This window comes from Mesoplodon bidens, assembly GCF_964165515.1.
Source record: "Mesoplodon bidens genome assembly, chromosome: 10".
NCBI classification, from domain to species: Eukaryota; Metazoa; Chordata; class Mammalia; order Artiodactyla; family Ziphiidae; genus Mesoplodon; species Mesoplodon bidens.
The window spans coordinates 1,837,306-1,853,936 of NC_138172.1; the positions used below are offsets into that span (position 1 = coordinate 1,837,306).

At 46.4% G+C, this 16,631-nt stretch overlaps 1 protein-coding gene across 1 annotated transcript; it reads right to left on the bottom strand.

Moving 5' to 3' along the window:
• Positions 1 to 349: 349 nt before the first annotated feature.
• HMCES (5-hydroxymethylcytosine binding, ES cell specific) lies at positions 350 to 16,423 on the bottom strand. Its single transcript, XM_081245217.1, has 7 exons — positions 16,360 to 16,423; positions 15,728 to 15,935; positions 9,030 to 9,173; positions 8,123 to 8,248; positions 5,601 to 5,782; positions 2,416 to 2,608; positions 350 to 972 (listed from the first exon to the last, which is right to left on the bottom strand). The coding sequence occupies exons 2-7, from the start codon at positions 15,908 to 15,910 to the stop codon at positions 736 to 738; spliced, it is 1,065 nt and encodes a 354-aa protein (XP_081101343.1). The 5' UTR covers positions 15,911 to 15,935; positions 16,360 to 16,423; the 3' UTR covers positions 350 to 735.
• Positions 16,424 to 16,631: the final 208 nt, after the last annotated feature.

Below are 16,631 nucleotides of genomic sequence, written 5' to 3' on the forward strand. Positions count from 1 at the left end.
GAATCTGGGCAAGGCTCGCACCCAGATCCTGCGCTCCCCATGCAGGGGTCTCGGCCTCTGCAACCCCTCGTGTTTGGCAGGCACTCTGGCTGGTTTTAAGCTAAAAGATTCGGGCAACTTCCAAGTATTAAGAGTAAACAGAGACTCAATAAAGAGCGCCCCACCAAGCCTTTTTGTTGTCTCCGGAAAGGCTGTTTTGTCCACAAAAATCCTAGTGCCCCACATTGTGACAAAACCATTCCCTAGGACTATGCCAGGAGAAAACAGTGAGATCCAGAGTTCCTCCCACCAGCAGCATTTTCTGAAATGTAAACAGTTTATCAAACACTTTATTCAGAAAAAAATACAATGTTTTAAGAACTTAATTCCAAAGCACTGAAAGAGCCCGAAGGCTAAACAGAAAACAGCCTCTGCTAAGCAGTACCAGGTCACGCTGAGAACTGCCAGCAGGGTCAGACTCTGAGGGAAGGTCCCCGGGCTACCAGGAGAGAGCTGTGGGCACAAGGTCCCCCTGCCCCCCATCCTGAGTTGATGGTGGTACCTCTCCCTTTTCCCAGGCTGCCCACCCCCCCACTAGGGGTTCCCGGTCACAGTCAGGACAGCCACTCCCCCAAGAAGCCACAACTGTTAACACTGTGCTATACCTCCTCCAAGCAACACCCCCCCCCCCCCAACCTGTCATCACCTTGGTATTCAGCGCAGCACACCTTGGCCTTGGCCTCTGTAAGTCCTGCGCTACTGGGTGTGAGGCCGCTTGGCCACAGGCTCCTCCTCCTTCTCCCGCTTCAGCCATCGCGCCAGGAGGTCAGCGCCGCCTCTCCTGGGGGAGATCGGGCTCTTCTTCAAGAACTGGCTGGACCACTGGGGCACATCTGACTCTGCCTTTTGGGGTGTTTCGGTGTCTTCCTTTTTGGGTGACTTTGTGGCCGGCCACTGCAACATCTTCTGGCCGCTGCCACTTGCCTTGAGCTCCTAGGAGAAAGAAGGAAAAGCTCAAACCACCAGCTCAAGCTCTTGGAAACAGGCCAACTCCAAGGGAAGAAAGAGGGGAAAGAGGCATTAGGTATTGACCTAGGCATGGAAAATGTCACCAAGGGCCAGATGGGGCCCCTTATCAGGAGTGGGACGAGAGGAGCAGAGTGTGTTCCAAGGGCTGCAAGGAGTAGGGAGCAGCTCTCAGAGGAGGCTTCCCAGAGGTGTGTGGGACCAGCCAGAGAAGAGGGCTGCTGGGCACTCCAAACACGGGCAGACAATGAAGCCGTGTCAGGGAAAAGCGTGTGCTTCAGCAGGACCAGGCGGTGTGGGGTGGGGTGGGGAGCCGCAGGGCCGGAGCGCAGCTCTCTCCCCCGGCACTGCCCTCCGCACAGCCCCCCACCAGCCCCGCTCCCTCTGCTTCCTCTACACCTTTGCCAACCCCGGACTGAAGCTTCTGAGTTCACACGATGCCACCTCTCCAGAATGTGAATTCTTCCGGAGGAAAGACCATGGCAGAAATGGGGCCGTGTCTAGTGCAAAAGGAATACATACAATGACATTTTTAGAGACGGGTAATGACAAAAAGTGTCGGGGGTGCAGGAGTTTGACAGACTGAGAGAAAAAAGATGACACTGACAGTGAGTATGAACACTTAATGAACTTTTAGAAAAGTGGGGAAGGGGGCAGCTGTTCTAGCCATCATTGTCCTTCACACTTCTCAGGTACCCTAAGATGCCTACTTTGGAACACTCAGACCCATGTCTTACTTCAGGTCCCTCTATGCCACCTACAAACAGTTGCTACTCCTAAACCTTCACCCCGGGTACCAGCAGGGGCCAGCTTCTGCTCTGGAACTTCCTTCTCACTGAGGCCTCTTGCCTGTTCACCTTCCCTTCAAAATACATCATCTGGATCCCTGCCAATTCTAAGAAGTTAAAGTTCACGACAGGAATCTTCTCAGATCCCCTGAAGGAGAATGAGGATTGGAATTCCTCCATCTTGTAGCTGGGAAAACAGAGGTGCAGAAAACAGACATAAATCACACATCTGGTTGGCGAGAGACACAGTTATGGTCAAGGGCTCCTTTGTCCTTCTCACAATCACCCTCTAGATTAGGAGTCCTCAAACTTGGGTTATTATCAGACCCACCAAGGCAGCTTCTTAAAGATACAGAAGCCCAAGCCCAGCCCTGAATACTGAAGCACTAGGTCTAGACAGAGGCTGGCATTTACATTTTGAAGCAGGTCTCCTGAGGACTCCCGGGTCACAGCCAGCTTTGAGAGTCACTGCTCTGGTCCACCTTGCCGTGCACGAGGAAGGTGAATTTGGGGTGGTTTGTATTCAATCTCTGATTGTGAAAGGTCATGGCATAAAATTAATAGGTCACAGTGACAGAAGACAGAAAGCTCAGAAGGGACTACCGTAGTCACAGGCCCCTACCTTTTTGACCAGCGAGTCGACAGGAAGCAGACACTCAGGAGTGTTGTTTCGGGAGTTGTTCACCACGGAAGAGACTGGATGGAAGGTGATGTTCTCTGTGGGGTGAATTAACTTCAGAGCTTCTTGAGCTGAGACGTCCCCAAAGTCCAGCCACTTAGAGACTGCCTCCTCTCCATCTAATATGGCAGGCATCCTAGCTCGTGAGGTGAAGACAGTGGTTGGGAGCCGTGGGGGTGGGGGGGGGGTGGGGGGGTGGAGAGAGGGGGTGTGGGGGGGAAGGCCCGGTCAGCTGAAGCGCAAACTGCCCCAAGCAGCAGCTCACCCTCCCTCCCTCCACGCCTCACGTGTCAGTTGCTGCCCGGTGTCCCCCCCATCCCCCCACCCATGGGCACAAAACTCAACACCAGGAGACCCAGCTTAACAGAGTCAGATGGCAAAGACAGTACCCCGTGCTATGAGTGGATCCACTCCAGTGTACACGCTAGCAAACTGGTGACCTTTACGACACTCCAGCCTAGACTTAAAGGGAAAATAAACCCTGGAAAACTTGTCTATCAACAATACTCTCCAGCCTTATCACCCATGGCAGATTTATCTAAGAAAGAGCTATTTACATAATTGTGAACAAAAGGAAACTATGGCTCAGAAAAGCAAAGAACCTGCCTCAGATGACTCCTGGTACCCAGCAGATGTTAGGAAAAGATCCCTTGTTTAGCCCCCGATTTTATGTTCTAGGCCAATGCAAAGAATGTACACACTTCATTGGTGGGTGGTACAGATAGGAGATAAATGCGTTAACATCTATTTTAATAATTATTATTACTTCAATAAGTCAAACATTTTATTTTAATTTATTTTTTTGGCTGCACTGCATGGCTTATGGGATTCTTAGTTCCCCGACCAGAGATCGAACCCGGGCCCTCAGCAGTGGAAGCACGGAGTCCTAACCACTGGATCGCCAGGGAATTCCTCCAAACATGTACTTTTAAAAAGTATTTTAAGGGACGTCCCTGGTGGTGCAGTGGTTGGGACTCCAAGCTCCCAATGCAGGGGGCCCAGGTTCGATCCCTGGTCAGGGAACTAGATCTCACACACATGCCGCAACTGAGAGTTTGCATGCCACAACAAAGACCTGGGGCAACCAAATAAGTTTAAATAAATCAATAAATATTTTTTTAAAAAGGGTATTTTAAGATCTTTTAAATCCAGATGCATTTTATGATGAATGGCATCTCTGCACTGTATCACGGTTTAATGGCAATAATTGGCAGCTCTTTATTTTTCTTAACAATGTATAAAATAGTGGTACAAAATCTTAGATTAGATGAAAGAGGAATTTATTTTAAGGTGAATTAGCAAAAACTAGAACTATTATATCCCATGAAAGCATCATTTCAGACAGAACGCTTAGGACAAGAGGGCTAAAACAGGTCATCCAGTATGCGCAGCACTGCATTCTTTTCAGCAAAAGATCATAAAATTACTTCTGAGGACACTCATATCCGGCAAAAACCGTGAAAGTGTTACACAAGTACAGTCAGATCTGCTAACGTTTTTTATTAAATATATTTTAAACTATTTACTTATTTATTTATTTGGCTGCGTTGGGTCTTAGTTGCAGCACACAGGATCTTTGCTGCCTTGTGCAGGATCTTCGCTGCAGCATGCGAACTCTTAGTTGCGGCATGCATGTGGGACCTAGTTCCCTGACCGGGTATCGAACCCGGGCCCCCTGCATTGGGAGCGCAGAGTCTTAGCCACTGGACCACCAGGGAGGTCCCGTAACGCTTGTTTTTAAAATGAAAATCTGTTCCAATGTGATTGATCTATTAGAACATAACGCAAATTTTGCCTTTGCTTATATACGGTTTTGTCTGTGAGAAACACAAAGTGAACACAGAAAACTGCACCCCGCTGAACTGAGCCTTGTAAGAGTACACAAAATGCACACGTCTCAAACACTGATGGCTACCTTGGCTCACTGCATATTATCCTCCAAAGTTGTGTTCTGCTCTTACTTTGCATTTGTAAACTTTTCTCTATATTAAAAAAACTATTCATTCAACACCTGAGACATGTCTAAGCTTCCTGGCTCAAACACGCTAAGCAGTGCACGCAAACAAAAAACGTGTAAGTCTTGACGAGAAGCTTGAAATAATAATAAAGCGTCTTGAAAGCAAGAAGAGAACATGTGATATCTCCTGAGCAACAGACATAAAGGATCCACAACAGTAACAGGGCTGGGAAAAAAGGAACATCCACGGCTGGAACAATTGCAAGAAGTGTTGTAAAGTCAATACCAGCCAGGTCTGAAGGAACAGAGCAATGGAAAGATTTAGTGTGTGGACTGAGAGCCGAACAGTAAAAAAACTGAAAAACTGGAAGCCTTCCCACAAAGAGAATGCCCTCTCTGCACACACAGACCACAAAGATACCACAGAGGTGGCTCCTCTTAGCACTAGCAATGGCTGTTTTGGTGGCCTCAAACCCTGCTGCAATTTCCAGAGCTCTCAGCTGTTGGGAGAAGACATGAGCACAGATGAAGATGCTGCTAAGGAATTTCCACCAGTGATACTGAAGTTAATTGGAGGAGGCCAGACATTGGACCAAAATGTTCAGTTTTGATTAAATACGTATCTATTATAAAGGCACGCCTCGAAGGAACCATGTTTCAAAGGCAGAAGAACATGCCCCAGGATTTAAGACTGCAAAAGATGATAGTTTTGCAGAATCTTCCTTCTACCACTGCACAATAACACAAGCTGCAACTCTTCCGACACTCACTTCCACAAGTCAGTTTCAGGTCTTTCTAAGGTAAAGTGCCACATTTATTGTAATATCTACGTACCTCGTAACCACTTAATGCATGGAACGATAGTACTGTTTTTACTAGATTCCTATTTTCTTTTTGTTTTACTGTGTCACTGACAAAATTTTTAAGTGTTGTCCCCTTAGTCCCACGTTTCCCGTAAGTCCTATGGTTTTCATAGTGCAATTTTGCATAGTGTGGTGATTTTTAGGAATGCATGTCATGTTACAGCCAAACACAAACTGTGTTTTGTGAAGCAACTGTCTTAGTTTCCTACTCTCTAAATCTGTGCGTACAGAAGCTGCCTATCTAAAAGCAAAGAGGACAAACCCTGCCCTGAATCCTTTTGGACCCAGGCATGAGAAGTGTGACTTGCCGGTGGTGGATGTCACTCAAGCCTTTGCAGGAATCCACTGTGATGATGGTGTAAGAATACAGGCAGTCTCCTCCCTCCGGGGGCTCCCAGCAGTCAAAGAGCCCGGCCATTGTCAGCGGCCTCCAGTTGTCCCAGACTTTCTCCCAGTCCTCAGGGCCATCTGCAGCACCCATGCTCTCTGACTGGAAGCAAAATCCATGGTAGATTAGATACTCAGCAGCCGCCTTCCCCCCTGCAGGTTGGGTACTATTACAGACTTGAGAGCATGGCAATCGTTTTAGAATTCAGCCCATGCCTTTAGCATGGGTCCTCTTGATCCACTGTCGCAGAAGGAAAGAGGCTTGGTGGCAGATACTCACTGAAGCAATAGATTTATGGCTCCTTAATGCTTTCACAATACAGTTTAACACCTTCAGTGGATATTCAGGCCTTCCATGATCTGGATCATCATTCCGGCTCTCAATTACAATGTTAACTTGAATTAAGCCCAGCTATTTCTAAATGGGGCCCTCATGCAATCTCATGCCCCTGTATCTCGCAGAAGCAACTTTCCTCTGCCCCAAAGGTCTTTCCTTCCCTTTTTCATCACGCCAACTCCTACTTGCCATTTAACGTTCACTCAAGGCCTAGAATACAGAAAGCTGGAAAGTGTCACCTCCACCCTAACAAAAAAAAAGGTAGAGAATCTAAATAACCGTAACTTAAACTCATCGGAGAACTGAGGTCACAGGGCAACCAATTAGCCTGAACTTTATGGAAAGACAGGGTCACCCAAGAGATGAGACACCGGTACTGGCTTCCCAGTGGTGACAGAAGGAAAACACGGCCTCCTTCATACAGCAGGTAAGAACTCAGATAAAACTATCAACAAATGGCTCGATGCAGAGTGTGGGCTAGCCTGAGGGCACAGAACCCCTGGGGGCTGCAGACATCAGGGAAGTTTGCCTCAGCTTGCAGACCACCCTCCACAGGTGCTCACGAGAGAGACTGGGGGCAGGAGACTGGAGAAAGCTTCCTTGCCAAAGCGTGCTCGACATGGGGAGCTCTTTTGCCTCAGGGATGGTGAGAAGCCTTACCTGGGCACTTCTCCTCTAAGGAACAAAAAGCTTAAGGGGCCAGGGGAAAAGTGATAAATCCTATCCTCCTAAGATACAGGTAAAGACCCCCTGAGGCTGGAAAAGGGCAAAAGAAAAAACCCTCTAGCCCCTGGAGAAGGAGCAGGATCACTGAGAAAGCCTGAGCCTGAGAGCTGGGGACACAGTTCTGCTTAAGCCTGAGACTGAACCAAGACAGCGGAGAGCTCTTTCCACCTCCCTGTACACCAGAGGACAAGCAACAGCAGTCTACTTCCGGGGGACGGGCAAGAGCATGGAGAGATCCTCTCGAAGGCACAGGCTCAAAGGGAAGTAACAACAGCTGCAGGGAACAGGGCTATTGAGAAAAACCCTCTGGAAAACCAACCCTTACCCTAAACACAAGGTGACAGCAGAGAAATATTTAAAGCCTGGGGTGCACAACAAAACCAAACCCAGTTCAGCTCCGGACAGTATCAACTCAACCTCGGACATTAATGGCCTAATAAAAGAATAAACAGGGACTTCCCTGCTGGTGCGGTTTAAGAATCCGCCTGCCAATGCAGGCAACATGGGTTCGATCCCTGGTCTGGGAAGATCCCACATACAGCAGAGCAACTAAGCCCTTGCACCACAGCTACTGAGTCCGCGAGCCACAACTACTGAAGCCCACGCGCCTAGAGCCCATGCTCTGCAACAAGAGAAGCCACCGCAATGAGAAGCCCGCGCACCGCAACGAAGAATAGCCCCCGCTCGCCACAACTAGAGAAAGCCCGCCCGCAGCAACAAAGGCTCAATACAGCCAAAAAAAAAAAAAGAATAAACATATCCATTTCCAGACATAAATATTATTGATCTCAGTCTCTGTCCTATCTACTATGTCTGGCAATCAATAAAAAATTATAAGACATACAAAAAGCCAAAAATAACCAATGAACTGCCAAGATATATACAAATCAACAGGACCAGACTCAAGAGATTACATTTCCCAAATGCTGAAACTATCAGACAGGAATTTAAGTGTAATTACTATATATATATATATATATATATATATATATATTAGCTATGTATTACATATATGTATATATTATAGCTCTTATAGAAAAGGTAGACAACACGCATGAACAGGCAGATAAGCAATTTCAGTGAAATAAGAAGGAAGAATGAACTTAAAAACAGGTCAATAAAAATCACTCAAACTGAAACAGAGAAAAAAGAATGAAATATACAGAAGAGAACATCCAAAAACTATGGGACAATATCCAACTAACACATATATAATTAGAATGCCAGAAAGGAGAAAATGGGGCAGAAGAAATAGTTGAACAGATAATGGCTGAGAATTTTCAAAAAAATAGGAAAGACATCAAACCAAAAATCCAAGAAGCTCAGAGAACATACCAAACACACGAAGACACAGACACAGATACACACTGCTGATGATACCTTTTCTGTTTTGATTTGGGGGAAGTAGATGAAGTAGGGCTGCGTCTTGTTTGTTCTCTGACATCGCTGCCACTCATAGAAACCATCTGCTAAAACAACACAGCGCCTTCCCTTTCCCAGAGGCACCTGAGGGAAAACATGAGCAAGATATGGTCTTAGTGACAGAAACATGTTTCACAGACTTAAAATCTCAGATCTGCCGATGTGTGACCTCAGAGCAGTTAATTCCTCTGTATGTCACATTTCTTATGTATAAAGTCACACTTACACAGATGGTGAAAAGATTAAATAATGTACATAGCAGGCAACAGGCACTGGGGTAGCTAGTCTCCAAAGCTGGCCTCACGGAGAACCACGCCTACCAACATTCACATGCTATGCGGTCCCGTCCCTCAGTGATGTCAGGCTGGCTCTGTATGACCAACAGAACGCAGCAGAAGTGACACTGTTATGATTTCCAAGGCAAGGTCACAGAGCCCTGCAGCTCCTGCCCTACTGTCTTGGATGGTGAAGTCTGGGTAAGCCAGATGCCATGTGAGATGCCTGACCACCCTGACACCCCCTAGCAGGCACATGGAAAGGCCTCCAGTTGTTCTACTCATCCCAGCTGAGGTGTCACACATGGTTAAGAAGCCACCTGGGACATCCAGCTGTCATCTGATTAGAACTACATGAGAACCTCTGGTTGAGTAAAAACTGTCTAGTTGAGCCCAGGCAGCCCATGGTTTATTATGAGAAATAATAAACTGCTGTCTTGGCATGCTCTGTCATACAGTAATAAACAGAACAACACTCTACATTAATAACTGGGAACACACTTGGAACTATTCTCAGGTATATAAAGCGCTAATAGTTCTGTTAGATAAAATAACAGAATATGTGCCTTTTCCCTAGACCAGCTACCTACCTTAAAGGACCGTTTCTCCATTATGGTATCACTACGACAGTTGCTAGTGTTGAACTGCAGCTTGGAAGGATCAGCTTCTTTAAACCAAGATGGAACCAGGCCCCACCGCATGGGAGCAATGACACGCTCAGATGAGTCTGCGCCCTGCCACGAAAAAGGTTAAGATCCAGTGAGGAGATCATAATGAAATTTAGAAAACCTAGTTCAGTACATGCATTACATTACTACTAGTATCAAAATACAAAGAGGATTATTAATAGGGAAAGATTCTACTTGAAAACAATTATAATGATGTATCATGATGTGAGTAATTTGAGTTCTCTAGCAATCATATTTATTAGTGTATGACATTCTGCTTGGGTAGGATGGGGGATACAAAGAGGTTTAACTTCTGTAAACTTTTAATTAGTGCCTACTGCAGGAGAGACATAGCCCTAGGCCCTGCACTTCACATGGCCCCAGCTCTCAAGAAGCACACGTTACAGGCAACCATCATACAAAAAGGTACATGCTATGATTGAGGGATACATAGGGTAGTATGGGGGCACATGGAAGGTGCTTAACCTCGAAGGGCTTGCACTACAACTTGTGAGGCCGCACAGACATTAAAAATATGAAGTAACAAGATACTATAGGCTAAGGGCCATGTAAGTGGTACAAGGAGTGTCGGAAAAGTTCCGTGGAGAATGCTCTGCAGAGATGGAATGGAGAAGTATCATCAGCTCCTTGCGAGGGGCAGAAGGGGAGGGAATAGGGTGAGGTGGATCTTGGATTGGCTCCCACAAGAGGTACAGGAATCAGACAGAGAAGAGATGCGAGGAAAGACCAGATACGAAATTAGGGGCCGTGTCAAGAATGTGCAGGAAGTGCTTTTGTGCAGGCAAGTTATAGCCAGCCTGAGGATGCTATTTTTAGGAAGGCCTGCTTACAGGATTGGCCCCCAGTTAGGATCTGAGAACTTGGATTTTGAGTGTTTCCACCTCTCCCTAACTGATAAGGATGGTACACTATACCTACTTTGTGCAAAAAATGAGGTTTATGCTGAGCACCTGCTTTCCTTCTAGGAGTCTAGAATTTTGGTACTTGCTAGGCAGAGAGTGCCTACGTGACCAGCCCCCAACAAAACCCTTGGGCCTAAGTTTCTAATGGGTTTCCCTGGCAGAAACAGCGCACAAAGGTACCACATTTTTCACTGCTGGAGAGAAAACATGCTTGGTGTGTCCCCTCACAGGAAGGAGAGACTATAAGGAAGCTTGTGCATAAATTTCTCCAGATTTCTCGTTTCTTTCCCCTTGCTGATTCTATTGTGTATGCTTTCACTGTAATAAACCTTAGCCACGTCATATGCTGAGTCCTTCCAACGCATCGCCAAACGTGGGGGTAGTCTTGGGGCCTCACCCTCAACACATGGTTGTTAAACTCTTTTGGGGTAACTGGCCCCTTGACAATTTGATGAAATCTACAGATTCAAATGCACGCGCACACACACACTCTATTCTCAAGGTGTACTGCACTGAGTTGGAAGACACCAGTGAGCAGACAGTGCATTTTAGCTTCTACTAGGGCGGTGCAGTACGTCTGGTGACAGTAGTGAGAATAAAAGACATTCAAAAGATAGAAAAAAAAAAAAAAGGGAAGAAATTGTGCTGTCAAATGGACAAAGGAAACAGGGATGATTAAGTCTGCAGGCCCAGAAGCCTGAAATAACGATGATGCTATTGAACAAAAGACAAAAATCCGAAAAGAGGTTTGATGTGGGGAAAGATCACACGTTGAATTTCAGATGACAGCGGGAAGTCTGTGGCAGCTTAGAAAAATGGTTCCGAAGACTCTGACGCTTCTCCCATCAAGAGCTGTGTGGGGGACCTATGTGCCCTTTTCTTGAATCTGGACGGCCCTGTGACCTGCTTCTATCCAACAGAATGTGGCACGAGTGACACTGCATGATTTCTAAGGCTAAGTCAGAAAAGGTTTTTCAGCTTCCTCCTTGTTTGCTGAGACACTGCCTTCGCTGCCGTATAAGAAATCCAGCTACCTTGGTGAAAAAGCCCAGGCTTTGTGGAGAGGCCACATGTAGGGGCTTTGGTCAAAAGCCCCAGTTCAGAGCCAACATCAACTGCCAGATAAGAGAGTGAAGATGCCTCTAGATCAGATGTTGGTACACTTTTCTCTAAAAGGCTAAATATTAAGTACTGTAGACGTCACAGTCTTTGTTATAAACGCTATGATAGGGACAGAGCAGCCATAGACAATAGATAAATGGATGCTGCCCTGTCCCATAAAATTTCATTTACAAAAATGATCAGAGGGCCCTAGTTTTCTGCCTCCTGCTCTAGATGATTCTAGCCCCAATGCCTTCTCAGCTGAGGCCCCAGACTCCAGGGAAGAGACAAACCATACCTGCAATGCCCTGTCCTAATTCCTCACTGGTGAACATAATATAAAGGTTGCTCTGAGTTAGTTCTAGAATAAAATCCACAGACAGAGGTTTACTATGTCCAACAAGCATGTGGAGTTAAAGCTTAGGAGAGAGGCAGCATGGTATAGAGAATGGGTCAGCAAACTTTTTCTGTAATGGACCAGACAGTAAATATTTTTGGCTTTCTGAGTCCACACAGTCTCTGCTGCAACTCAACTCAACTCTGCCACCGTTGGTAGTTTGAAAGCAGCCAAAGAACAAGTGAGCATGGCTGTATTCTAATAAAACTTTATTTATAAAAACAGGCAGTGAAAGATAATTAAACAAAAATAAAGGCGCTGTAGACTCAGATTGCTTCAAAAAAAAAAAAAACAGGCAGTGAGGGAGGGAGGGAGACGCAAGAGGGAAGGGATATGGGAACAGATGTATATGTATAACTGATTCACTTTGTTATCAAGCAGAAACTAATACACCATTGTGAAGCAATTATATTCCAATAAAGTTGTAAAAATAAATAAATAAATAAATAATAAACAGGCAGTGAGCCAAATTTGGTCTGAGGACCATGGTTTGCCAACCTCTGGTATAAAGGAAAGAATATGGCCTTTGTAAGAAGACCCTGGTTCAAAAGTCCCTTCTCCGCTACTTATGAGGTTAGATGTGTGGCATGGAATAGGCACACTAATTGTAGTTTAATATTTTTTGAGGTTACGATGAAAAAGAAACAGCAAAGTCTTCTATACAAATATGACTGGTAAAGCCATTAGGATAAAGTTTCTTAGAGAGCAAATCAATCACAGGATCAAACCTGGGGGTACAAAAACAAAAAGGAGAAATGAGGAAAAAGTGCAGTCCAACAAAAAGTTCCTAGAGAGATAAAAGCAGGATGAAAAAAGTTGAAAGGATGGAATTCCAAGAGGGGAATCGTCAGTAGTAGTGTCTTAGAAGGGCTTCCCTTTTTTTTTTTTTTCTTAAATTTATTTGGCTGCACCGGGTCTTAGTTGCAGCACGTGGGATCTTTAGCTGCGGCATGCGGGATCTAGTTCCCTGACCAGGGATCGAACCCGGGACCCTACCACTGGGATCGCGGAGTCTTAACTACTGGACCACCAGGAAAGTTCCGGGCTTCCCTTTTGTTTAAAGCTAATTCCTCCACTGTGCTCTTCACAGGATCCTGTCCCACTTCTTTCAAAATCTTGCCTGTATTAGTGAATCCCCTTGCCATACGCGCGCACACACACACACACACACACACACACACACACACACAAAACACAGAGCCATTCTTGTTATACATGGCAGGTAGGTTGTACAAAGTTGCCACGAACACTGAAGGTAGGGAACACTGAACTGCGGCTCTTAGGGGAAACACCGTTACGTTGCCAGGAACCTATAGTGACAACATTTTCATCAACTGATCAATATACAACCTTGTCTTCTGTGTGTTTTTGTTTAACGTATTTATTATTATATGTTACACTTTATTTAACATATATTGTTGGTTCATTAATGTTGAATTCATGACCAGCAGCCACAGTAACTCAAGCCTGAATGAAGCGTCTCTAACACATGTATTTTCTCTGTAAGGCATATCATGCCCTTCTTGCATTTAGGAATTCTAGCCTGCACTTTACCACTATGCTTGGGGACAATTTTAAACACTAAGATCACCAACAAAAAGCACAGAAATGCAAAAAACATGGCAATAAACAGATCTCAAAAAAGACACTTGTTTATAGTATAAAAAGTGAAACAAGAAAGTAGAACTTCATCTTACTTGATCTCAGTTAGGAATACATATTTGGGTAACTTGAATATTTCACCACTCTGTATGTCCACGAATGACTGACTACAAAAGCATCATGAGTATTATTTTGGGGGTTACAAAGTAGGCAAGTAGGCAAATTTACCAACACAGAATCTACGAAGAATGAGGATCAATTGTATGTATATATACATATATGTGTTTCTTCCTCCTTAAAGACAGAAGCAGCCTTTAAAACCAATAAATGAGCTCGCAGGATAACTAAGGAAAAGGTGGCCCTGTAAGAAATGGTAGGGTAGAGAAGGAAGGAAGAGAAAGAATGTGTGAAAACACAGAGCTTTTGTAAATCCTGTTTCCCTTCCATAATCAAATGTGTCAAATGTGCCTTCCAAGCAGAAGGGCCCCTGTACAAAGCATAAATGAAAATAAGAGATAACATTATCTCACAGCCAACTAAACAACCTCCCATCAGAAATTTACAAGACAAAACTCTAAATCTGAGGTTCTGGACATGGGGCAATTCTGACACCGCCCCCCCCACCTTCACTTCACCGAGCCCGGGGGTGAGGGCTGGCCCACTGGCATCGAGTGGGTGTATCGAATGGGTATTTGGCAACGTCAGGACACGGTTTTGGTTATGATGACCTCGGGAAAACTGGCATCTACTGGGCAGAGGCCAGTGACGCTGCTGAACATTCTACAACGCACAGGTCAGCTTCCCACAACAATTATCCCACTTAAAATGTCAATAGTGCCAAGGCTGAGAAATCATGCTCGTACAAATTCCACTGATCACCTTTAACCTGAGTGTGTTCAACGGACAACTGTAAACCAAACCCAAATACAGGGCTGCCCCATACTGGGAGCAATGACTAGAAAGCGGCTTCTAAGCCAAAATACTGAAAGTATTGCTCAATATTAGTCATCTTTTCCTCCACCCTCTTGGACTTGTAACCTGAACAGCGAGTAGCACTGGGGGTAGATAAATGAAAGAGGAAGTAATTTGCAAGTCAGTGGCTTCAAATGCAAATGTTACCATCTATACACATGCGCTGACATTGATGATACGGATTAGTGATCTGAAATAGTTCTATTTTCGCTTTACAATTTACTATTTTCATTTTCAGATAAATGAAACCTCAAATATTTATCAAAATTAGGAGACCCCTAGCAATCGTTATAAAATTTATTAGAGATGTGGAGTTAAAACATTCCATCAGCAAACTGACACCACTGACAGAAGAGGAGGGCTATGCTGTGCTTAGGGGCTCTACCTTCCCCGTTCCTACTTCCAGGAAGTATCCACTGCAGTGGGAACAGTGGACTGGACCTCGGTACCAGCTCTTCCCTCACTGACTGGGTAACCCAGGACCACTCACAATCTTTCTACACTTCTGTCTTTACATCTGTTAAAGTTTTCTTCCAGCTAACATTCATTCTATAATTTTAATGACGTGGAACAAAGAGAACCGAGGCTAAAAAATAAGAAACCTCAAACAGTTAATCCTTCTGTCTCTTCAAATTATGCCTCCCTCTGAAACGTTTTATTTTTTCCTTTCCCAGTCAAGGTTCCCCATGATATTGATTTTACTTTGATTTGCCTCTCATTAAAAAAAGTTTTTTTAGTTTCAACAAGTATGCATCCACTAAAAATGGCTCGAGAATAAACTATTTCATGTAAATGGCTTCATTCAACCAAAAAGATCAAAGTCACCTGGTATTTTTTTTTCTCAAAATAATCTGATCCCCATAACGGAAAAATGAATCTTTTTTGACTACCACATTATCACAACAGTTCTGAAGAGCATGCAGCAGGGGTGTAATCAACTGTATCAAGTGACTTAAGCATTATGGATCAGACAGAATAAAAATCCAGGATGGAAACAATCAGGATTTTAAATAACATATCAAGGATATTTAAAATATTTAAGACATGGAAAAATTACTAATTTCTGGAATGAAGCATTTTTATTACACTGCAGGTATACATGCATACAGACACACACTCCGTCTCTTTCAGGAGACAAAGCCAAGAACCAAAACATGATTATAAATTATCGGCCACTCCAACACTAGAGAAGTAGATTCTACAAAGATAAAGAATGCAATTAAACTTCAGAATACCAAGCCAAATACCTCTGTTCCTAGCTTCAGTAAAAGACAAACATAAAAACACTGAACACGCAAGCAGAAAGAATAGAAACTTAAACGTTCAAGAAACGTCAGAGGTGTTTTTAGACTAGCTAGTCTTAATCCTGCCCTAAACCCATAGATTCTGGCTTCGCTGGACTCATAAGGGGCATGGAAATCCCTTTTTTTTCTTTTTAAGATATTGAAAAGTCCCTGATGATCAGTGAGGTCTGAAAGACGCTACCAAAGTGTTTTCAAATGCATATGAACCGGGCAGGCACCAGGGCTGGCGCGCCTCGTGCAGAGCAGCACTCAGCTGGGGCCCCAGGAACAGTGACCCGTCCCGGAGGCGTCAGCACAGGCGCAGGGCAGGTCAGCGCTCACCTTCTCCACGTGCAGCCGGGACAGGAGCACCGGGCTGCTGGACTGCGGGCTCTTGTTGTACGACGGGCAGTACCGGTCCGGGTCCCTCCACTCTGGGAGCCGCCGCTGGCCCTGCCGGTCCCGGTAGGCGCAGGCCCGGGAGAGGACCTCCTTGGACAGGTGGCAGGACGTCCGCCCGCACATCCTCGGCGCTGCGAACACCGCGGCCCTGGACGCGAGGACGGGGTTCGAGCGCCTCAGACGCGGGTCTCGGGCCTCGGCCCCCAGGGTCTCCCTCCGCGCCCCGCCCCGCCCCGCCCTACCCCCACCCCAGGCCCGCGCGCCGGGCTCACAGGGACACCTCCCGCCCCGACGCCCGGCCGGGCGAGGAAAGGAAGCTTCTCAGCCGGGGGCTCCCCCTGCCTAGCCGGCCCCGGCCTCCCCAGCTCCACCCCGCTCCCTCCGGGACCGCTGACCCCGAGGACCGCGCCCCACCCCCACCCCCACCCCCGCCGCCCGTCCGGTCTCACTTCCCCCTCAGGCCCGCCGCCTTCCCATCCCGCCTCGGCCCCACTCAACCCCGCTCAGACCCCGTCCGTCCCACTTCGCCTCCCCATCAGGCCCGCCAGGACGTCCGCCTGTCCCCTCCTCACCTCCACCTCAGACGCAGCGGCCGCGTCGCTCTCCGCGCGCCCGCGATCCCCGCACCAGGCCCCGCCCCCAACAGGCCGGCCCCGCCCCCCAGCGGCCGGCGGTTCCGCCTAGCGCTGGGGCTTCTTCCCCTCCCGCATCTTGCAGAGGGTTGGGACTGCGGAACCTGACTCTCCTGAAGCCCAAGCAGGAGCCGCTGATTGTCTCGGGGACTCGTCCTCCGTGTGGGCCGTTCCCCTGCGGGGTTAACTCCCTCCCAGGGCGAACGTCGGGA